At 38.9% G+C, this 25,629-nt stretch overlaps 1 protein-coding gene across 1 annotated transcript in view; it reads left to right on the top strand.

Annotated features, from left to right (window-relative positions):
- LOC136668111 (protein NLRC5-like) overlaps window positions 1–21,706 on the top strand; it is an 83,871-nt gene extending 62,165 nt beyond the window's left edge. The window contains 20 exon segments of the mRNA XM_066645381.1: window positions 4,830–5,003; window positions 5,165–5,341; window positions 7,654–7,827; window positions 9,371–9,544; window positions 9,705–9,875; window positions 10,216–10,386; window positions 10,844–11,020; window positions 13,899–14,072; window positions 14,230–14,397; window positions 14,614–14,784; window positions 15,845–16,021; window positions 16,393–16,563; window positions 16,650–16,817; window positions 18,268–18,441; window positions 18,596–18,763; window positions 18,979–19,149; window positions 19,821–19,997; window positions 20,379–20,549; window positions 20,636–20,791; window positions 21,122–21,706. Coding sequence (XP_066501478.1) covers window positions 4,830–5,003; window positions 5,165–5,341; window positions 7,654–7,827; window positions 9,371–9,544; window positions 9,705–9,875; window positions 10,216–10,386; window positions 10,844–11,020; window positions 13,899–14,072; window positions 14,230–14,397; window positions 14,614–14,784; window positions 15,845–16,021; window positions 16,393–16,563; window positions 16,650–16,817; window positions 18,268–18,441; window positions 18,596–18,763; window positions 18,979–19,149; window positions 19,821–19,997; window positions 20,379–20,549; window positions 20,636–20,791; window positions 21,122–21,152 — 3,295 coding nt within the window. The 3' untranslated portion in view covers window positions 21,153–21,706.
- The last annotated feature ends 3,923 nt before the right edge of the window (window positions 21,707–25,629 follow it).

The following is a 25,629-nucleotide window of genomic DNA, read 5'->3' on the forward strand; positions in this document are numbered from 1 at the left end:
TCACCTCTGGTGACTGTGTGTCATCCCCATGTGTGTGTGGGTTTCCTCCAGGTGCTCTGTTTTCCTCCCCCAGTGTAAAAACAGTTGTTGGTAGGTGGATTGGCTGTGCAGAGTGTCCATAGGTGTAATTGTGTGACTGCACGAGTGGTGCCTTGTCTATGGTGTATTCCCAGCATTGATCCTATGATTCTGGGTAGGCTCCTGACCCACTGCAATGTTGAACTGGATGAAGCAGTTACAGGAAATGAATTAATACATATTTTGGGCTTAATCTTAACTCCAGTATTACTCTCTATTTACAGGTTACAGAACAGCAGTATTACAGAGGGAGGATGTGCTGCTCTCTCAAAAGCTTTGTGCTCAAACCCTTCACATTTGGAAGAACTATTTCTCAGTAACAATAGAGTAGGAGACTCTGGGGTACAGCAGCTTTGTTCACTACTAACAAATCACAACTGTAAACTGAGAGCACTGAGGTGAGACCTAATTTAGGAAAAAGTATTTTAAATGCACAATATGGACATATTCTAGATAATTTCATGACATACATGATACATCATATAAAAAGTCCAACATAACTTTATTTGATAAAGAACAATAAGCTTACATTAAATGCAACAATTTTTTTTTTCTAGACTTCGATACTGCAGTGTAACAGGAGGAGGATATACTGCTCTGGCTTCAGCTCTAAAATTAAACCCATCATCACAATTAATAGAACTGCATCTCAGAGGGAATGATCCTGGAGATAAAGGAGTGAAGGCTCTCACTGACACATTTAAGGGGAAAACACAAAAACTGAGGTGAGAAATGTAACATTTAACATTAATTCCATTAGCTATGACCCTTGTTAAATAGTATTTTTTATGTCATAAATTAACATTCATGTAGCTCATACACTCTAAAGATCATGGTTTACTGACCCAGTGTTGACAACTATATGATTCCATCCAGACTCTCAGGGATGTTACAAAGTGGAGGACTATAGAAATGCTGCATACATTCTTTTACTGTGATGGAGAATAGATGTCAGTTTGTCTGTGGTTAGATAATGAAGAGGTGACAGTTCTAAAACAGAGGAAGGCATTTCCACATTATGCAAACATTATACAATCATTATGTTCTCTTCTGTATACTATAGACTGCTGGAAAATGAGGCAGAGGAAGCCTGCAGGTGTCTTGAACGCATTCTAGGCAGTAACCCCTTACTACAGAGGGAGCTGGATCTCAGTGAAAGACGAACACGAGATATTAAAGTGAAGCAGCTTTCAGCTCTACTGCAGGATCCACACTACAGACTAGAAAAGTTCACGTAAGTACATAGTTAAATACATACACTAAGTTTTCACAATATTCTCTGTCTTAACAGGAGACAGGACTAAGACTAAACTATTAAGACTAACACTGGACTAAGACTAAACTATTAAGACTAACACAGGACTAAGACTAAACTACGAACAATACAAGAAACATCAAGACTAAGACATACACATAAAATGACTAGTAAGACAAAGGAACAGGGCTTTTATACACACAAGGAGAGACACCTGTGAACACTCGTGTGGCAAGAGATCACAATCACATGGCTGATATAAACACAGAGCACATGGGAGGAATAGAACAAGACAAAGCACAAGGACAGAGACAAAGCATTACAGCTCACCCCCATGGTTCTGGCCGCCTTGGGTCAGTGAGCAGAAGACTTGAGTTGTGAGTCATTTTACACTGCAGTATTCCTGATGTCCTCTGTTTTTATTTGCCCTCTTTAGGCTGTATAAATCAGACAGTATTAAACCTGAAGACTGTGCAGCTCTGGTTTCTGCATTGAATTTAAACCCCTCACAACTGAGAGAGCTGGATCTGAACAAGAATAAACTAGACATGTCAGGACTGAAAGAGCTCTGTAATTTACTGAAGAATCCTCTCAGTAAACTGGAGAAACTGAAGTGAGTAACACTCTCATTAAAGGGATTAACTACACGTGTTCTAGAGGAGCAGGTCTAAATCAGTCAGTAGACTAATGCTGGTGTGGAGCTGATAATGTTGTAGCAGAATATAAAATATAGTATATTCATATAAATGTTAATTTATTCACATTAATAACATTTATTAAGATGTTAGTTTATGATATTTACAACAGTCCATGTGACGTCACACTATGCCTAATATGTTATTTAAATAAAAAAGGCCATTAATGTTTGTGGAATTTTATTATTTATTTGATATTATTCACTGGTATTGTACATGTTTTTTTTCAATCATAACACCGTATTTGGTTTTGTTTTTCTAGTCCCTCTGCCTTATCCCTCACTCTCTGCAGAGATATTGCACCACTGTGTAATGAACTAAGCTAAACTTAATCACCACTCATTTCTCTGAGCCAGTAAAGTAATTCACAGAACATTTGATGATGGCTGCAGCAAAATAAATAAATAAATTAAATAAAAGATAAAGAAAAAAAAAAAAAAGCAAAGTTGACAGTGCAAACCGGTGATTTACAGAGAGGGAAGTATTTTCAATAAAATGTTGGATTTTACACTCTCTTGGTTTCCTGCAGCAGTTAATGCTCTAAAATGAAATTCAGTAGTTAATAAATATACAAACCGGATTCCAAAAAAGTTGGGACACTAAACAAATTGTAATCAAAAACTGAATGCAATGATGTGGAGGTGCCAACATCTAATATTTTATTCAGAATAGAACACAAATCACAGATCAAAAGTTTAAACTCAGAATTTATCATTTTAAGGGAAAAATGTCGTTTCAAAATTTCATATCGTCAACAAATCCACAAAAAGTTGGGACAAGGCCATTTTTTACCACTGTGTGGCATCCCCCCTTCTTCTTACAACACTCAACAGACGTCTGGGGACAGAGAAGACCAGTTTCTCAAGTTGAGAAATAGGAATGCTCTCCCATTCATGTCTAATACAGGCCTCTAACTGTTCAATCGTCTTGGGCCTTCTTTGTCGTACCTTTCTTTTTATGATGCGCCAAATGTTCTCTACAGGTGAAAGATCTGGACTGCAGGCTGCCATTTCGGTACCGGAATCCTTCTCCTACATAGCCATGATGTTGTGATTGCTGCAGAATGTGGTCTGGCATTATCTTGTTGAAAAATGCAGGGTCTTCCCTGAAAGAGATGACGTCTAGATGGGAGCATATGTTGTTCTAGAAACTGAACGTAGTTCTCTGCATTAATGGTGCCTTTCCAGACATGCAAGCTGCCCATGCCACAAGCACTCATGCAACCCCATACCATCAGTGATGCAGGCTTCTGAACGGAGCGTTGATAACAACTTGGGTTATTCCTGTCCTCTCTGGTCTGGATGACATGTCGTCCCAATGTTCCATAACGAACTTCAAATCGTGACTCATCTGACCACAGAACAGTCTTCCATTTTGCCACACTCCATTTTAAAAGACCCCTGGCCCAGTGCAAACGTCTGAACTTGTGGAGCTTGCTTAGAAATGGCTTCCTCTTTGCACTGTAGAGTTTCAGCTGGCAACGGCGGATGGCCCGGTGGATTGTGTTCACTGACAATGCTTTCTGGAAGTATTCCTGAGCCCATTCTGTTATTTTCTTGACAGTGGCATTCCTGTTTGAGGTGCGGTGACATTTAAGGGCCCGGAAATCACGAGCATCCAGTAGAGTTTTACGGCCTTGACCCTTACGCTCAGCAATTGTTCCAGATTCTCTAAATCTTTTGATGATGTTATGCACGGTTGATGATGATAACTTAAGTCGTTGCTATTTTACGCTGGGTAACACCATTCTGGTATTGCTGTACTATCTTTCTGCACAACAATGGTGGAATTGGTGCTCCTCTTACCGTCTTGGCTTCAGAGAGACACTGACACTCTGAGAAGCTCTTTTTATACTCAATCATGTTGTCAATTGACCTAATTAGTGTTAATTGGTCTTCCAGCTGTATGTTATATACTCAATTTCCTTTTTCCAGCTACTTGCTACTTGTCCCAACTTTTTGGGATTTGTTGACACTGTGAAAGTTTGAATCAACATATTTTTCCTTTAAAATGTTACATTTACTCAGATTAAACTTTTGATCTGTCATCTATGTTCTATTACGAATAAAATATTGACATTTGCCATCTCCACATCATTGCATTCAGTTTTTATTCACAATTTGTTTAGTGTCCTAACTTTTTTGGAATCCGGTTTGTAAACCATTTAATAAATAAATATAAACTATTTATGAATAATATATTTGGAAAGAGAGCCTGGCCCTTAAGAATTTTGATATGATCCATTTCGGCCCCTTTGAGAAACATTTGGACAGCCCTGCAGTAGAGGATTAAGTAGTTGTAGAACTGAATGAACAATTTATTTTCCTGTAAACACAGTGGTAGAGGATAACACACCGATGTCAGAAATTTCCACATTCAAATTTGGTTTAAAATGTACATATGAATATAAATATTTTTAAACAAGGACTGCACAACTGGTGCTGCAGGTAGCGACTCTGACACACAGCTCCAGGATCCTGGGTTTCAGGGTCCAGTTGCTACCTCTGGTGACTGTGTGTGTCATCCCCATGTGTGTGTGGGTTTCCTTTAGGTGCTCTGTTTTCCTCCCCCAGTCTAAAAACAGTTGTTGGTAGGTGGATTGGATGTGCATAGTGTCCATAGGTGTGTTTGTGTGACTGCACGAGTGGTGCCTTGTCTATGGTGTATTCCCAGCATTGATCCTATGATTCTGGGTAGGCTCCTGACCCACTGCAGTGTTGAACTGGATGAAGCAGTTACAGGAAATGAATGAATACATATTTTGTCTTAGTCTTAACTCCAGTATTACTTTGTATTTACAGGTTACAGAACAGCAGTATTACAGAGGGAGGATGTGCTGCTCTCTCAAAAGCTTTGTGCTCAAACCCTTCACATTTGGAAGAACTAGATCTGAGTAACAATAGAGTAGGAGACTCTGGGGTAGAGCAGCTTTGTTCACTACTAACAAATCAGAACATTAAACTGAGAACATTGAGGTGAGAACTGATTTAAAAAAATTATTATAAATGCACAATATGAAATTATTAAACAGAATTTCATGACAGACACTGATACATCATATACAAACTTCCAACATAACTTTATTTGATAAAGCACAATAACCTTACATTAAATGCAACAAATATATTTTTTCTAGACTTCGAAACTGCAGTGTAACAGAAGGAGGATATACTGCTCTGGCTTCAGCTTTGAAAGCAAACCCATCATCACCCATGACTGAACTGGATCTCAGAGGAAACTATCCTGGAGAATCAGGAGTCAGACTTCTCGCTGATTTACAGAAAGATCCAACATATCATCTGAAGACTCTGAGGTAGTGTGAAAATATGGATACATGGTGTAACTAATTAAAAGCACCGCTCCCACATAGCACCTCTGATGTGTTTCTCTGATCGCTCTAAAGAACTAAACAGATCATAAATCCAACTATTTGGTAGCTTTTCATGTAATATTTATGGAAGCAAATCTGTCTCATCAGACTTTGAAATATTACCACCTTTGAATTTGTAGGACTGAATTTTTTTGCACTGAAATTATGCATCTGAATTTTTTTTGCTTTTGAATTTAAGTCTTCAGATTTCCGCCTCTGAATATTTTGCTTCACAATTATGCATCTGAATATAATTGCTCTGGATTTGAACTTGTGAATTTTCAAGAACATATTTTCACTTTTATTATTCAAGGTTAATAAATTCAGATAAAATAATTCAAGCTCAATAAAATTCAAACAATATATTTCGAAGTTGCTCAAATTCGATAGACGACATTCAGATACCAAAATACGAGTGAAAAAATTCAGATACACTTCCGGGACACCAAGGATGAGCAATCGATTCAGTTGGATTTTCTCTTTCACCTTAAATGGTGCAGTAGTTGCATTCTGTCGCCGCTGGATGGTGAAATACGAATACAACTTCCTTACCATGGAAAAACTACACGTTTAGCTTCTTCCACGGATATTATCTCTTTATTTTCAAAGTGTCTCAAAACTCTGAAAGGCTCACTAAAGACACAATATAACAGACTATTGATATCGGGAAGATGAAGAAATTTTACTGTGTTTTACTTTGTTGTAGCAATGCTTCTTGGAAATAAATCTTATACCGTTGAAAAGCCTGTTAATTTCCCTTTTCAATGGTGCCACATTTGTAAGGAACATACATTTGTGGGAGCAGCAGTAGAGCTGAGTGTGTGAGTTGCACCCATGAAAAATTTGCCAAATCCTCTCTGCCAAAGCCAATTACATTGTACAACCTATGTTTATAAGCAGTTTCTCCAGTTTTATTTGTATAATCTCCATCTCTCACTGCTGTTCAAATGAAAGTCAAATGTACATATGTTTAAATATGTTTAAAAAGATAAAGGCTTTCATGGGGTGTTCTAATTTTCACACGACTGTATCCCCACAGTTCATGTTTCCACATATTCTCTCATATCACATGCTATGTTCACAGGGCCATTACAAAATAATTTCCACAGTAAAATTTCTTCATCTTCAGGATATTAATAGTCTGTTATATTGTGCCTTCAATGAGCCTTTCAGATTTTTGAGACACTTTGAAAATAAAGAAACTCGTATTTTGGTGTCAGAATGTCGTCTACTGAATTTGAGCAACTTCGAAATATATTGTTTGAATTTTATTGAGCTTGAATTATTTTATCTGAATTTATTAACCTTGAATAATAAAAGTGAAAATATGTTTTTGAAAATTCACAAGTTCAAATCCAGAGCAATTATATTCAGATGCATAATTTCGAGACAAAATATTCAGAGGTGGAAATCTGAAGACTTAAATTTAAAAGCATTAACATTCAGATGCATAATTTCAGTGCAAAAAAACTCAGTGATACAAATTCAAAGGTGGTAATATTTCAAAGTCCTGAAATTCAAAAGCAGAAAAGATGATGATGATGATAATAGTTCATAGTCTGGTGAGACAGATTTGCTTCCATAAATATACTCCTTCTTTGTACCAGTGTTATAAACTGAAGGATCAGAGTAATATTTTAGTCAAATTTTTTTCTGAACGTACCCTGAAAAAATCTAAGAAAATAAGAAAAAACTTAACACATCAAGAATATGAAAAACAAAGTAAGATCTGACTATTAGTGACTAGCAGTGATTGATGCTTTCAGGAATGAGAATGTTTTTGTTATAATCACAAACGTGCATTAATCTGCTAAAACATATGCCCTTCCTTCACTGCTGTCAGTAAAATATATCAGTTACCAGTACGTTTTGGTTCAGTAAGGTACACATTCTGTAAATATATGTTCAAAGCTACAGCAATGGTCTTATAATCCATTTTTGAACCTTGAATATTTTCCATGGAAAATTGGTATATTTATCCTTTATTTAAGCAGATGTTTATAACCCGAAAATTAAAGATGTAGTGTGAAAAAGAGCTCTATAAAACCATCTTTTAAAAAGCACATAAGCTATAGCTGCAATGTAATAGAATTGGTTTCTACCGTAATGCACTAATCAGGGACCCCAGCCACCTGAGGGTACTATCCCAGTGAGACTTTACTTTTCATAAGGGTTTAGTGTTCAGAAGAGAATTATATTTAAAACTGTCCAATGTTAAATAGTAGAAATGTCAGTGTTTTGTCGTGTCTCTGTAGGCTGATAAAAAGTTCTGCTGGAGAGACATTCTGTGTTCGTCTGACTGAAACTCTCAAACAAAACCCCTTACTGATGGCTAAGCTGGATCTGAGTGGGAAAGTAAAAGGAGACTCAGAAGTGAATCAGCTGTGTGCTCTACTGGAGGATTCACACTGCAGAACTAAGATACTCAGGTATGTAGTTTAACAAACTTGAATTCAAAGTATTGTGTAATACAAATTAAAAAGGAATATGGCAGTTTTTGTCATTTGGGAAATTCATGCTGTCAGTATATTTTATGCTATTGTAATTTCTTAAATCCTTTTGATGTAAATATATTGGCACATTAAAAAGCATAATACTACAACAGGCCAAACAGCTCCAGGGTTCTGAAGTTGTGGGTTCAAACCCTGCCTCAGTTCATATTGTGGAGAGTCTGAGCTGTTTTCCCTGTGTCTGCATGGGTATACTTTGTGTGCTCTGGTTTCCTTCCACAGCCCAGAAATGCATTTTGGTAGGTGGACTGTTTATTCAGAAGTGTCCACATGTGTGAGCATGCGATGCTCTGTGATGGACTGGCACCATGTTCAAGGTGTGTTTGTGGCTTGCTCGCAATGATTCTTGACACACTCTGGCCCACCATGACCCAGTAGAGCAGGGGTGTCCAAAGTCTTGCCCCTGGGCCAAATGCGACCTGCTGTAAGATTTTAATTGGCCAGCGGCTTCACTATAAAGATTACATCATTATAGGCCCCGCTGGAACTTGGCAGTTTTCTTCTTTCACCTGAAGGTGGCAGCAGTGCGCTAATGTATAAGATATCGCACCACTGTGTTAATGAACTAAGCTAAACATAAACACCATTCATTTCTCTGGGCCAGCAAAGTAATTCACAGAACATTTGGTGATGGCTGCAGCAAAAAAGAAAAAAATAATCAATGCAAAGATGACACTGAGAACCAGTGGTTTACAGAGAGAGGGAAGTATCTTCAGTAAAATATTGGATTTTACACTCTTTTGATTTCCTGCAGCAGTTAATGCTCTAAAATGAAATTCAGTAGTTAATAAATATAAACTGTTTTGTAAATTGGTGTTTGTCATATTTTGAATACATTGCTATAAATAATTTATGAATAATATATTTGGAAAGAGAGCCTGGCCCTTAAGAATTTTGATATGATCCAGTTCACTCCACTTTGAGAAACATTTGCACGCCCCTTCAGTAGAGCATACAGTGGTTGCAGAAAATGAATAATTTATTTTCCTGTAAACACAGTGGTAGAGGATAACAAACCACTGTTAGAAATCTCCACATTCAAATTTGGTTTAAAATGTACATATGAATATAAATATTTTTAAACCAGGGCTGCACAGTGGTGCTGAAGGTAGTGACACTGACACACAGCTCCAGGATCCTGGGTTTCAGGGTCCAGTTGCTACCTCTGGTGACTGTGTGTGTCATCCCCATGTGTGTGTGGGTTTCCTCCAGGTCCTCCTTTTCCTCCCACAGTCTAAAAACAGTTGTTGGTAGGTGGATTGGATGTGCAGAGTGTCCATAGGTGTGTTTGTGTGAATGCACGAGTGGTGCCTTGTCTATGGTGTATTCCCACCATTCATCCTATGATTCTGGGTCGGCTCCTAACTCACTGCAATGTTGAACTGGATGAAGCAGTTACAGGAAATGAATGAATACATATTTTGGGCTTAATCTTAACTCCAGTATTACTCTCTATTTACAGGTTACAGAACAGCAGTATTACAGAGGGAGGACGTGCTGCTCTCTCAAAGGCTTTGTGCTCAAACCCTTCACATTTGGAAGAACTAGATCTGAGTAACAATAGAGTAGGAGACTCTGGGGTAGAGCAGCTTTGTTCACTACTAACAAATCTGAACTTTAAACTAAGAGCATTGAGGTGAGAAATGATTTAGGAAAAAGTATTTTAAATGCACAATATGGACATATTCTAGAGAATTTCATGACACACATGATACATCATATACAACATTCCAACATAACTTTATTTGATAAAGAACAATAACCTTACATTAAATGCAACAAATATTTTTTTCTAGACTTCGATACTGCAGTGTAACAGAGGGAGGATATACTGCTCTGGCTTCAGCTCTAAAATTAAACCCATCATCACAATTAATAGAACTGGATCTCAGAGGGAATGATCCTGGAGACAAAGGAGTGAAGGCTCTCACTGACACATTTAAGGGGAAAACGGAAAAAAAACTGAGGTGAGAAATGTAAAAATTTAACATTAATTCAATAAGCTATGACCCTTATTACACAGTATTTTTTATGTCATTAATTAACATTCATTTAGCTCATACACGCTAAAGATCACGGTTTACTGACCCAGGTTAGTGTTGACAACTATATGATTCCAGACTCTCAGGGATGTTACAAAGTGGAGGACTATAGAGATGCTGCATACATTCTTGTACTGTGATGGAGAATAGATGTCAGTTTGTCTGTGGTTAGATAATGAAGAGGTGACAGTTCTAAAACAGAGGAAGGCATTTCCACATTATGCAAACATTATACAATCATTATGTTCTCTTCTGTATACTATAGACTGCTGGAAAATGAGGCAGAGGAAGCCTGCAGGTGTCTTGAACACATTCTAGGCAAAAACCCCTTACTACAGAGGGAGTTGGATCTCAGTGAAAGACGAACACGAGATATTAAAGTGAAGCAGCTTTCAGCTCTACTGCAGGATCCACACTACAGACTAGAAAAGTTCACGTAAGTACATAGTTAAACACATACACTAAGTTTTCACAATATTCTCTGTCTTAACAGGAGACAGGACTAAGACTAAACTATTAAGACTAACACTGGACTAAGACTAAACTATTAAGACTAACACAGGACTAAGACTAAACTACGAACAAAACAAGAAACATCAAGACTAAGACATACACATAAAATGACTAATAAGACAAAGGAACAGGGCTTTTATACACACAAGGAGAGACACCTGTGAACACTCTTGTGGCAAGAGATCACAATCACATGGCTGATATAAACACAGAGCACATGGGAGGAATAGAACAAGACAAAGCACAAGGACAGAGACAAAGCATTACAGCTCACCCCCATGGTTCTGGCCGCCTTGGGTCAGTGAGCAGAAGACTTGAGTTGTGAGTCATTTTACACTGCAGTATTCCTGATGTCCTCTGTTTTTATTTGCCCTCTTTAGGCTGTATAAATCAGACAGTATTAAACCTGAAGACTGTGCAGCTCTGGTTTCTGCATTGAATTTAAACCCCTCACAACTGAGAGAGCTGGATCTGAACAAGAATAAACTAGACATGTCAGGACTGAAAGAGCTCTGTAATTTACTGAAGAATCCTCTCAGTAAACTGGAGAAACTGAAGTGAGTAACACTCTCATTAAAGGGATTAACTACATGTGTTCTAGAGGAGCAGGTCTAAATCAGTCAGTAGACAAATGCTGGTATGGAGCTGATAATGTTGTAGCAGAATATAAAATATACTATATTCAATATTAATGTTAATATATTCACATTAATAACATTTATTAAGATGTTAGTTTGTGATATTTACAACAGTCCATGTGACGTCACACTATGCTTAATATGTTATTTAAATAAAAAAAAAAAAGGCCATTAATGTTTGTGGAATTTTATTATTTATTTGATATTATTCACTGGTATTGTACATGTTTTTTTTCAATCATAACACCATATTTAGTTTAGTTTTTCTAGTCCCTCTGCCTTATCCCTCACTCTCTGCAGAGATATTGCACCACTGTGTAATGAACTAAGCTAAACTTAATCACCACTCATTTCTCTGGGCCAGTAAAGTAATTCACAGAACATTTGCTGCAGCAAATAAATAAATTAAATTAAATAAAAATAAAAAAAGAAGCAAAGTTGACAGTGCAAACCGGTGATTTACAGAGAGGGAAATATTTTCAGTAAAATGTTGAATTTTACACTCTTTTGGTTTCCTGCAGCAATTAATGCTCTAAAATTAAATTCAGTAGTTAATAAATATACAAACCGGATTCCAAAAAAAGTTGGGACACTAAACAAATTATAAATAAAAACTGAATGCAATGATGTGGAGGTGCCAACATCTAATATTTTATTCAGAATAGAACACAAATTACAGATCAAAAGTTTAAACTCAGAATTTATCATTTTAAGGGAAAAATGTTGTTTCAAAATTTCATATCGTCAACGAATCCACAAAAAGTTGGGACAAGGCCATTTTTTACCACTGTGTGGCATCCCCCCTTCTTCTTACAACACTCAACAGACGTCTGGGGACAGAGAAGACCAGTTTCTCAAGTTTAGAAATAGGAATGCTCTCCCATTCATGTCTAATACAGGCCTCTAACTGTTCAATCGTCTTGGGCCTTCTTTGTTGCACCTTCCTCTTTATGATGCTCCAAATGTTCTCTTTAGGTGAAAGATCTGGACTGCAGGCTGCCATTTCAGTACCCGGATCCTTCTCCTACATAGCCATGATGTTGTGATTGCTGCAGAATGTGGTCTGGCATTATCTTGTTGAAAAATGCAGGGTCTTCCCTGAAAGAGATGACGTCTAGATGGGAGCATATGTTGTTCTAGAAACTGAACATAGTTCTCTGCATTAATGGTGCCTTTCCAGACATGCAAGCTGCCCATGCCACAAGCACTCATGCAACCCCATACCATCAGTGATGCAGGCTTCTTAACGGAGCATTGATAACAACTTGGGTTATCCTTGTCCTCTCTGGTCTGGATGACATGTCGTCCCAATTTTCCATAACGAACTTCAAATCGTGACTCATCTGACCACAGAACAGTCTTCCATTTTGCCACACTCCATTTTAAAAGACCCCTGGCCCAGTGCAAATGTATGAGCTTGTGGAGCTTGCTTAGAAATGGCATCCTCTTTGCACTGTAGAGTTTCAGCTGGCAACGGCGTATGGCACGGTGGATTGTGTTCACTGACAATGCTTTCTGGAAGTATTCCTGAGCCCATTCTGTTATTTCCTTGACAGTGGCATTCCTGTTTGAGGTGCAGTGACGTTTAAGGGCCCAGAGATCACGAGCGTCCAGTAGAGTTTTACGGTCTTGACCCTTACGCACAGCAATTGTTCCAGATTCACTGAATCTTTTGATGATGTTATGCACGGTTGATGATGATAACTTAAGTCTTTGCTATTTTACACTGGGTAACACCATTCTGGTATTGCTGCACTATCTTTCTGCACAACAATGGTGGAATTGGTGATCCTCTTACCATCTTGGCTTCAGAGAGACACTGACACTCTGAGAAGTTCTTTTTATACCCAATCATGTTGTCAATTGACCTAATTAGTGTTAATTGGTCTTCCAGCTGTTCGTTATATGCTCAATTTTCTTTTTCCAGCCACTTATTGCTACTTGTCCCGACTTTTTTGGGATTTCTTGACACTGAAATTTTGAATCAACATATTTTTCATTTAAAATGTTACATTTACTCAGATTAAACTTTTGATCTGTCATCTATGTTCTATTACGAATAAAATATTGACATTTGCCATCTCCACATCATTGCATTCAGTTTTTATTCACAATTTGTTTAGTGTCCTAACTTTTTTGGAATCCGGTTTGTAAACCATTTAATAAATAAATATAAACTATTTATGAATAATATATTTGGAAAGAGAGCCTGGCCCTTAAGAATTTTGATATGATCCAGTTCACTCCACTTTGAAAAACATTTGCACGCCCCTTCAATAGAGCATAAAGTGGTTGCAGAAAATGAAAAATTTATTTTCCTGTAAACACAGTGGTAGAAGATAACAAACCAATGTTAGAAATCTCCACATTCAAATTCAAATTAGGTTTAAAATGTACACATGAATATAAATATATTTAAACCAGGGCTGCACAGTGGTGCTGCAGGTAGTGACACTGACACACATCTCCAGGATCCTGGGTTTCAGGGTTCAGTTGCCACCTCTGGTGACTGTGTGTCATCCCCATGTGTGTGTGGGTTTCCTTTAGGTGCCCTGTTTTCCTCCCCCAGTCTAAAAACAGTTGTTGGTAGGTGGATTGGCTGTGCAGAGTGTCCATAGGTGTGTTTGTGTGACTGCACGAGTGGTGCCTTGTCTATGGTGTATTCCCAGCATTGATCCTATGATTCTGGGTAGGCTCCTGACCCACTGCAATGTTGAACTGGATGAAGCAGTTACAGGAAATGAATTAATACATATTTTGTCTCAGTCTTAACTTCAGTATTACTTTGTATTTACAGGTTGCAGAACAGCAGTATTAGAGAGGGAGGATGTGCTGCTCTCTCAAAAGTTTTGTGCTCAAACCCTTCACATTTGGAAGAACTAGATCTGAGTAACAATAGAGTAGGAGACTCTGGGGTAGAGCAGCTTTGTTCACTACTAACAAATCAGAACTTTAAACTGAGAGCACTGAGGTGAGACCTGATTTAAGAAAAAAAGTATTGTAAATGCACAATATGAACATACACAGAATTTTATGACACACATAACACATCATATACAACATTCCAACATTAGTTTATCTGATAAAGCACAATAACCTTACATTAAATGCAACAATTTTTTTTCTAGAGTTCCATACTGCAGTGTAACAGAGGGAGGATATACTGCTCTGGCTTCAGCTCTAAAATTAAACCCATCATCACAATTAATAGAACTGGATCTCAGAGGGAATGATCCTGGAGACAAAGGAGTGAAGGCACTCACTGACACATTTAAGGGGAAAACGATAACACTGAGGTGAGAAATGTAAAATTAAACATAATTTCCATTAGCTATGACTCTTATTACACAGTATTCTTTTATGTAGTAAATTAACATTCATTTAGCTCATACACTCTAAAGATCACGGTTTACTGACCCAGGTTAGTGTTGACATCTATATGATTCCAGACTCTCAGGGATGATACAAATGCAAATTACACAACCATTAATGTTCTTTTCTCTATACTATAGACTGCTGGAATATGAGGCAGAGGAAGCCTGCAGGTGTCTTGAACACATTCTAGGCAGTAACCCCTTACTACAGAGGGAGTTGGATCTTAGTGAAAGAAAATCAGGAGATATTAAAGTGAAGCAGCTTTCAGCTCTACTGCAGGATCCACACTACAGACTAGAAAAGTTCACGTAAGTACATAGTTAAACACATACACTAGACAGAGAATGTTGTGAAAACATAAACAGATCCAAAAGTGATGGGTCAAATGTGTCATGTGTCAGGGCTGGGGTGTGGGACGAAAGGGAGGAGAAGGCAGATGCAGGTAGAAGGTGGGGTTTAATAACATACACAGTGACAAATCAGAATAAACTAATACTAAACAGAGATAGGGCGGCATGGTGGTGCAGCATGTAGTGTCGCAGTCTCACAGCTCCAGGGACCTGGAGGTTGTGGGTTCGATTCCTGCTCCGGGTGACTGTCTGTGAGGAGTTAGTGTGTTCTCCCCGTGTCCGCGTGGGTTTCCTCCGGGTGCTCCGGTTTCCTCCCACAGTCCAAAAATACACGTTGGTAGGTGGATTGGCGACTCGAATGTGTCCGTAGGTGTGAGTGTGTGAATGTGTGTGTGTCTGTGTTGCCCTGTGAAGGACTGGCGCCCCCTCCAGGGTGTATTCCTGCCTTGCCCACCTGATTCCAGGTGGGCTCTGGCGACCCTGAATTGGATAAGCAGTTACAGATAATGAATGAAAAATAAATGAATGAATAAACAGAGATAAAGAACTAAGGACTAAATAGAGACAGAGGAGAACCTAGAACCCAACACAGATAATAAACAAAAGCAAGAAACAAATCAGGACTATGACACACCAATAAGACAGACAAGACAAAGGAACGGGGCTTTTATACACACAGGGAGAGACACCTGTGAACAGTCGTGTGACACAAACGAGGGCGGTGACAAGAGATCAAGAGAAACACCTATAACGGTCACATGACAGAAGGGGGTGTGGTAAGAGATCACATGAGGAGTCACAAGCACATGGTTGATATAAACACAGAGCACATGGGAGGAATAGAACAAGACAAAGCACAAGGACAGAGACAAAGCATAACAGCTCACGCCCATGGTTCTGGTCGCCTTGGGTCAGTGAGCAGAAGACTTGAGTTGTGAGTCTTTATTTTAAGAATATGTTTGAGTCATTTTACACTGCAGTATTCCTGATGTCCTCTGTTTTTATTTGCCCTCTTTAGGCTGTATAAATCAGACAGTATTAAACCTGAAGACTGTGCAGCTCTGGTTTCGGCGCTGAATTTAAACCCCTCACAATTGAGAGAGCTGGATCTGAACAAGAATAAACTAGACATGTCAGGACTGAAAGAGCTCTGTAATTTACTGAAGAATCCTCTCAGTAAACTGGAGAAACTGAAGTGAGTAACACTCTCTCATTAAAGGGATTAACTACATGTGTTCTAGAGGAGCAGGTCTAAATCAGTCAGTAGACTAATGCTGGTGTGGAGCTGATAATGTTGTAGCAGAATATAAAATATAGTTTATTCATATTAATGTTAATTTATTCACATTAATAACATTTATTAAGATGTTAGTTTATGATATTTACAACAGTCCATGTGACGTCACACTATGCTTAATATGTTATTTAAATAAAAAAGGCCATTAATGTTTGTGGAGTTTTATTATTTATTTGATATTATTCACTGGTATTGTACATGTTTTTTTTTTATCTCATACACTATATTTAGTTTTGTTTTTCCTCTGCCTTATCCCTCACTCTCTGCAGTCTAGCTAACAGTTTAATGGAGGAATCCTGTGATGATCTGACCTCAGCTCTGTGTAGAAGTCCCTCACACCTGAGAGAGCTGGATCTGAGTGAGAATACACTAGGAGATTCAGGACTGAAACAGCTCTGTACTTTCATTAAGAATCCTGAGTGTAAACTCCAGAAACTACTGTAAGTAACTCCAACATCACGTAACATGACAATTGATGCTGAGTGATTTATGTAGTGTTCTGGATTAATGAAATGTCTTATTGCAGGCTGAAGAAATGCAGTATAACAGATACTACTGCTCTGACCTCAGCTCTGTGTAGAAGTCCCTCACACCTGAGAGAGCTGGATCTGAGTGAGAATACACTAGGAGATTCAGGACTGAAAGAGCTCTGTACTTTCATTAAGAATCCTGAGTGTAAACTCCAGAAACTACTGTAAGTAACTCCAACATCATGTAAATTGATGCTGAGTGATTTATGTAGTTTTCTGGATTGTACATGTTTTTTTATCTCATACACCATATTTAGTTTTGTTTTTCTAGTCCCTCTGCCTTATCCCTCACTCTCTGCAGACATATCGCACCACTGTGTAATGAACAAAGCTAAACTTAATCATCACTCATTTCTCTGGGCCAGAAAAGTAATTCACAGAACATTTGGTGATGGCTGCAGCAAAAAAAAAAAAGAAAAAAAAAAGAAGCAAAGTTGACAGTGAGAAGCAGTGATTTACAGAGAGAGGGATGTATCTTCAGTAAAATGTTGGATTTTACACTCTTTTGATTTCCTGCAGCAGTTAATGCTCTAAAATAAAATTCAGTAGTTCATAAATATAAACTGTTTAATAAATAAATATAAACTATTTATGAAGAATATTTTGGAAAGAGAGCCTGGCCCTTAAGAGTTTTGATATGATCAAGTTTGGCCCCCTTTGAAAAACGTTTGGACGCCCCTGCAGTAGAGGATTAAGTGGTTGTAGAACTAAATGAATAATTTATTTTCCTGTAAACACAGTGGTAGAGGATAACAAACCAATGTATGAAATCTCCACATTCAAATTTTGTTTGAAATGTACATATGAATATTGTCACGTCCTGTGTTTGTTTTCCTAGCCATGTGCTCATTTAGCACATGGCTCTGTTTATTCTTCCTGTCTCGGCCCTAGTCCTGCCTTAGCTCCGCCCTCTCGTCTGAGTCTCCTTTGTAGTCCTGCCCTCTCGTTATTGTCCCCAGGTGTTCCTTGTCAGTGCTCTGTGTGTATACAGTCCCTTTGTTTCAGTTTTCCTTTGTCGGTTCTTGTGTGTGTAGATGTTTCTTTGTTTGTTGTCTTACACATTACTACCAGTTCACAGTTATGTTATGTTCCACTGAGTTCTAGTTTTTCTTCCCTCCCTGCTCCTGTTTGTTTTCTGTTTGTTGTGTTTGCCTTGGTTTTCTTTAAATAAATCTTCCTTGTGTGTACGGCCATCTCCTCATCCTCCTTCAATTGTGACAAGTGTAAATATATTTAAACCAGGGCTGCACAGTGGTGCTGCAGGTAGTGACACTGACACACAGCTCCAGGATCCTGGGTTTCAGGGTTCAGTTGCTACCTCTGGTGACTATGTGTCATCCCCATGTGTGTGTGGGTTTCATCCAGGTCCTCCTTTTCCTCCTCCAGTCTAAAAACAGTTGTTGTTAGGTGGATTGTCTGTGCAGAGTGTCCATAGGTGTGTTTGTGTGACTGCACGTGTGGTGCCTTGTCTATGGTTTATTCCCACCATTCATCCTATGATTCTGGGTAGGCTCCTGACCCACTGCAATGTTGAACTGGATGAAGCAGTTACAGGAAATGAATGAATATATATTTTGGCTTAGTCTTAACTCCAGTATTACTTTGTATTTACAGGTTACAGAGCATCAGTAATACAGAGAGAGGATGTGCTGCTCTCTCAAAAGCTTTGTGTTCAAACCCTTCACATTTGGAAGAACTAGATCTGAGTAACAATAGAGTAGGAGACTCTGGGGTACAGCAGCTTTGTTCACTACTAACAAATCAGAACTTTAAACTGAGAGCACTGAGGTGAGACCTGATTTAGGAAAAAGTATTGTAAATGCACAATATGGACATACACAGAATTTTATGACACACATAACACATCATATACAACATTCCAACATTAGTTTATCTGATAAAGCACAATAACCTTACATTAAATGCAACAATTTTTTTCTAGACTTCAATACTGCAGTGTAACAGAAGGAGGATATACTGCTCTGGCTTCAGCTCTAAAATTAAACCCATCATCACAAATAATAGAACTGGATCTCAGAGGGAATGATCCTGGAGACAAAGGAGTGAAGGCACTCACTGACACATTTAAGGGGAAAACGCAAAAACTGAGGTGAGAAATGTAAAATTAAACATTATTCCATTAGCTATGACTCTTATTACACAGTATTCTTTTATGTAGTAAATTAACATTCATTTAGCTCATACACTCTAAAGATCACAGTTTACTGACCCAGGTTAGTGTTGACATCTATATGATTCCAGACTCTCAGGGATGATACAAATGTGAATTACACAACCATTAATGTTCTCTTCTGTATACTATAGACTGCTGGAATATGAGGCAGAGGAAGCCTGCAGGTGTCTTGAACACATTCTAGGCAGTAACCCCTTACTACAGAGGGAGTTGGATCTCAGTAAAAGACGAACAGAAGATATTAAAGTGAAGCAGCTTTCAGCTCTACTGCAGGATCCACACTACAGACTAGAAAAGTTCACGTAAGTACATAGTTAAACACATACACTAGACAGAGAATATTGTGAAAACATAAACAGATCCAAAAGTGATGGGTCAAACGTGTCACGTGTCAGGGCTGGAGTGTGGGACGAAAGGGAGGAGAAGGCAGATGCAGGTAGAAGGTGGGGTCTAATAACATACACAGTGACAAATCAGAATAAACTAATACTAAACAGAGACAGAGGAGAACCTAGAACCCAACACAGATAATAAACGAAAGCAAGAAACAGATCAGGACAATGACACACCAATAAGACAGACAAGACAAAGAAACAGGGCTTTTATACACACAGGGAGAGACACCTGTGAACAGTCATGTGACACAAACGAGGGACGTGACAAGAGATCAAGAGAAACACATATAACATCAGTCACATGACAGAAGGGGGTGTGGCAAGTGATCACATGAGGAGCCACAAGCACGTGGTTGATATAAACACAGAGCACATGGGAGGAATAGAACAAGACAAAGCACAAGGACATAAATCAAAAGGACAGAGAGACAAAGCATAACAGCTCACCCCCATGGTTGTGGCCACCTTGGGTCAGTGAGCAGAAGACTTGAGTTGTGAGTCTTTATTTTCAGAATACGTTTGAGTCATTTTACCCTGCAGTATTCCTGATGTCCTCTGTTTTTATTTGCCCTCTTTAGGCTGTATAAATCAGACAGTATTAAACCTGAAGACTGTGCAGCTCTGGTTTCTGCACTGAATTTAAACCCCTCACAACTGAGAGAGCTGGATCTGAACAAGAATAAACTAGACATGTCAGGACTGAAAGAGCTCTGTAATTTACTGAAGAATCCTCTCAGTAAACTGGAGAAACTGAAGTGAGTAACACTCTCTCATTAAAGGGATTAACTACATGTGTTCTAGAGGAGCAGGTCTAAATCAGTCAGTAGATTAATGCTGGTGTGGAGCTGATAATGTTGTAGCAGAATATAAAATATAGTATATTCATATTAATGTTAATATATTCATATTAATAACATTTATTAAGATGTTAGTTTGTGATATTTACAACAGTCCATGTGACGTCACACTATGCTTAATATGTTATTTAAATAAAAAAAGGCCATTTAATGTTTGTGGGATTGTATTATTTATTTGATATTATTCACTGGTATTGTACATGTTTTTTTTTATCTCATACACTATATTTAGTTTTGTTTTTTTTTAAATCCCTCTGCCTTATCCCTCACTCTCTGCAGTCTAGCTAACAGTTTAATGGAGGAATCCTGTGCTGATCTGACCTCAGCTCTGTGTACACACCCCTCACACCTAAGAGAGCTGGATCTGAGTGAGAATACACTAGGAGATTCAGGACTGAAGGAGCTCTGTACTTTCATTAAGAATCCTGAGTGTAAACTCCAGAAACTACTGTAAGTAACTCCAACATCACGTAACATGACAATTGATGCTGAGTAATTTATGTAGTGTTCTGGATTAATGAAATGTCTGTTTGCAGGCTGAGGAGATGCAGTATAACAGATACTACTGCTCTGACCTCAGCTCTAACTTCAAACCTTTCACATCTGAGAGAGCTGGATCTCTGTGAGAATAAACTAGGAAAGTCAGTGAAAGCACTCTCAGACCTGCGGAAAACATCAGGACGCACACTGAAGTAAGTGAACTTAGCACAATATAAATATATGGTTGCTATTATCTGATGTTTACACTCTAAACAGATGTGTTAAACAATATGGCACTTACAGTAAAGGACAACACAGTGTTACTGTTAACATAAATGTGTACAATGTTAATACAACCACTTTATTCAGGTTTTTAAATCTCATTTAGCACTGAATATTATTTTAATAAGTATCTTTTACTCTAGAGATTATAGCTGTAACATTGCTACATTTCAAGGTTTGGATGTGAGTCACCGCTCTGACATTTTCATAAATAAGATGCACACATCATAAGTTATAATTTTTTCTCTGTTTTCTTGCAGATTTGATCTGTCTCTTTTCTTTAGGTACTAGGGAAAGTCAGATACAACTCAGGAGAGTGGAAATGCTAAAATTAAAGAAGAAAATTCACAGGATGATAAGGGACAGAATATGGAAAATGTGGGTGGCAGGGAGTTCACGTGACTGGGGAAGTATCCCGTGGTGAAGAGGGACAGAGTACTGGTCTTTTGGGTGACCGGACAGTATCCCAGGGAGAAGAGGGACAGAGCAGAAAAACATTTCTGGTTGAAGGTGGACGTGATAGAGGGGATTTTTGTGGTGAATCAGTATTCCACAGTGAAGTGGGACAGAGTTGAATGAATTTGAGTGACCAGAAAACAATGCACAGTGCAGTGGATGAGGCTGGAAGAAAATCAGGCGGGACTGACAAGGCAGGGACAACCAGTGAAAATGAAAAGATGAAGAGCAGATGAGAGAAAGAAATTCTGAAATAAAAGTCATGGAATTTTGTCATAGTGAAACTCATTACACAGTTTTAAATGTTCATAAATGATTGTGTAGAACTTAAGTTGATTTGTCAATACAGATGTTACTTTTGTAATATATTTTATACCATTCTTATTATTACCATCAATATTGTATTCAAGGTTCAAGTTTGATATAAATGTTACTTCTCTCCTGAAGCTGTGCACATTTGTTGTTAACAATGAATTCTATATTTATTGTAGTATTCTTGTTTCTATGAAACACAATGATCTGTGAATGTGAAAATGGAATCAAGTGAATATTTAGCCTTCTGCTCCAATGGCAGAATGACCAGAAACTTTCATGTTTGATTTTCATTCATTCATTCATTATCTGTAACCCTTATCCAGTTCAGGGTCGCGGTGGGTCCAGAGCCTACATGGAATCATTGGGTGCAAGGCGGGAATACACCCTGGAGGGGGCGCCAGTCCTTCACAGGGCAACACAGACACTCACACACTCACACCTACGGACACTTTTGAGTCGCCAATCCACCTACCAACGTGTGTTTTTGGACTGTGGGAGGAAACCGGAGCAACCGGAGGAAACCCACGTGGACACGGGGAGAACACACTAACTCCTCACAGACAGTCACCCGGAGCGGTAAAAAAGTTTCCAGAAGCTACACAGCCTGGAGATTTAAGCAGGCCTTTAAAGCTGACTTTACATCTACAAGGTGGACCAACGAGGGAGGAGTGTCTCACAGAGTGGACAGAGAGTGGACACAGGGTTTAAAAACTCCAGCAGACACTGCTGTGTCTGATCCACTCACTCTACCACCACGTCAGTGTCACTGCAGCGCGGAGTATGATCCACCACCACATCACACCTGCATTTTCTTGCTGCTCAATTATGTCTCAAGCTTGGAATATCTCTCAACAAATGTTAAGTTTTGTTGATTTTCTCAATGAAAATAAGTAAAAAACAAAACATCTACATGGACGAAAAGTGATTATGGCATATTTTCTACAAATGTACTTAAACGTACTGAATACAGATTAAACAAAATATATAAATAATTACATTTGCCATGTCACATTAGATAAAAGTTCCAAATATAATGTCAAAAGGTGGGCAGCACGGTGGCACAGCAGGTAGGTGTCGCAGTCACACAGCTCCAGGGGCCTGGAGGTTGTGGGTTCGATTCCCGCTCCGGGTGACTGTCTGTGAGGAGTGTGGTGTGTTCTCCCTGTGTCTGCGTGGGTTTCCTCCAGGTGACTGTCTGTGAGGAGTTGGTGTGGTCTCCCTGTGTCTGCGTGGGTTTCCTCCAGGTGACTGTCTGTGAGGAGTTGGTGTGTTCTCCCTGTGTCTGCGTGGGTTTCCTCCGGGTGCTCCAGTTTCCTCCCACAGTCCAAAAACACATGTTGGTAGGTGGACTGGCGACTCAAAAGTGTGTGTGTGTGTTGCCCTGTGAAGGACTGGCGATCCCTCCAGGGTGTATTCCCGCCTTGTGCCCAATGATTTCAGGTAGGCTCTGGACCCACCGCGACCCTGAACTAGATAAGCGGTTACAGATAATGAATGAATGTCACAAGGTGAGGGTGGAGAAAAATCTTTCTTTGGTGCTGTGTGCCTGATCTACCTTTACAGTTTTTCTCAACTGCTAAAACACAAAGCTCTGGTGTCTGAATCAAATTCTCTGTGTCCTAAACCCATTTATTGAAATTGTCACACATTTGGCAGAACCTTAAGCACTTTTCACCTATTAAGACACAATTTGTAAACATATTTTCACCCACTAAAACACATTTTGCACTGTGATGCATGTGGGTTGCATAATGGTAAGCACAGGTAGCAAAAATGAAACTCAAATAAAGCACCGGTATCACAACTTAGACACAGCCACTCTAAACTGATCACACATGACAAATGATGTGAAGAAACCAATATAAACCAGTACAAGGGTCCCGGTCGTAGAAGTTTCACTGTGGATAGAAACAGAGAGGCAGAGTAAGGGGAAGAGGTGGAAGAAGAGGAGGGACGAGACGAAGAATGATAATTTCTGATGAAATATGGACAACCGTCATTGACCATGTTCTTGTCCATGGATTGACTATGAGGGAAGCAGGACTTCAAATTCAGCCCAACCTGAGTAGATTCACAGTGTCCACCATAATCCAAACATTCAGAGAGGAGAAAAGGTAATTGCTTTATATGTTTACAGTACGACTCAGTACAGATCTGTAAAAAGGTTTTTCATTACATGATTTTCCTAAATCATTTGTAGGCTTAGTGCTGCATGCAATATTTTGTAACGGCATGTTCTTTTGTAGAATCGCAAGACTGCCACATCGCAGGGGAGGACGTCTATGTTGAACCCACACCAAGTGACCCTCATTGTTGCATGAAATACAGCAGAGGATGTTTCAACTGGATTCCTCAGACCGTCCACATGAATATATTTATATGGATGAAGCTGGGTTCAATCTCGCCAAAAGGAGGAGGAGAGACAGGAATGTGATTGGCCAATGAGCCATTGTTGCAGTCCCTGCCCAGTGTGGGAGCAATGTCATGTTATGTGCTTCCATCAGCAATCATGGGGTTCGCCACCATCATGCCACATCAGGGCCATACAACACTCAACATCTCTTGGCTTTTATGAGTGATCTTCGAGATATTGTGTTAGGGCGTGAGCAGCAGGAACATGAACAGACAGGACAGTCTGTCTATGTCATTGTGTGGGACAATGTGAGTCCCATCCAGGTCAGACAGTGGTTCAATATCAACCACGATTTCCTAAATGATTTTCTTCCACCGTACTCCCCTTTCCTCAAACCAACAGAGGAGTTCTTCTCTTCATGGTGTTGGAAAGTTTATGACCGGCAACCCTCTTGCAGCAAAATGCAGAAAAAGCAGATCTTTACACTCATTTCTCCTGCTTCCAGAATGAACTTCAAGAACCAATCGTTCATTTTGCCAGATATGTACCCCACCCCTCTCTCAACAAGTAAGCTGGAAATACCCAGGAAAAAAATTTACTGTGAAATTTCACCATAAAACTATGAATTGCTTAAAAGATTTAATGTGAAACTTAAATTTGGCCACCGTTAAAATGTATCACATCTACAGTTTAACTGTAATCTCCAGTCAGGATCATTAAACACTGGAAGAGGTGACCATGTACTTTATAGTATCATGAGAGTTCACAGTTGTGTTCATGGTCTAACTACAAAGGTCAAAGTAGAACTATGAACTTTTACAGGTTCAACAGTTTTACTGTAAAATTTCACAGTACATTTGTTTCTAGGCAGATCATCAGTTACATTCACCTCACCTCTCTGTGGTTTTAATCTTGTGGTGGTAAACGACTGTGTGTCACAGATACGGCAGATCACACACTGTGATAGACTCAGAGTGGTCAGGAAATAACAATGACCAAAAAAACCTGTGCAGCTGTCTGGACACACCTCCATGTCTTAATGTTGATATGCAACATGTGTGTATGGGCTTCTGAAGTGTGACGGCAAGTGTGTGTGTTTGACAAAGCAGATTAGCTTATATTAGTTTATTCTGTTAATTCAGGTAAATATCCAAGTGTGTGTGTGTGTGTGTGATGCTCTCTCACCTATTTGAAAATAATAGAAAAAGAAAAGAAGAAAGAATGGTTGGAAACCTCTGTGTTCTTATTGGAAAACAAGTACTGTGCCAGTTTCATTTGAATAAAAACTTATTCCTTTATCAATAGCTGTGTCTAGATTTTGTTCTTTAGCCAACGAATGTCTTTGGTGTTCAAAATCAAATCAAATCAAATCAAATTGTATTTATATAGTGCATTTCACAACAAAAAGTCGTCACAAAGCAGCTTTAAAGAGATCCGGGTCCAAGCCTCCTATGAGCGAGCCAGGGGCAACAGTGGCAATGAAAAACTCCCTCAGCACACGAGGAAGAAACCTTAGAAGGAACCAAGACTCCTCGAGTCAACACCGGCGACACAACAGAGAACAGAAGTAAAAGTGAAATGATGACAGATGAAGGGGTTATAATAATGTGAATGTAGAATATTAGTGATGTATGAGTCTGAGGA

The sequence above is a fragment of the Hoplias malabaricus genome, chromosome 15, assembly GCF_029633855.1.
Source record: "Hoplias malabaricus isolate fHopMal1 chromosome 15, fHopMal1.hap1, whole genome shotgun sequence".
NCBI lineage: Eukaryota > Metazoa > Chordata > Actinopteri > Characiformes > Erythrinidae > Hoplias > Hoplias malabaricus.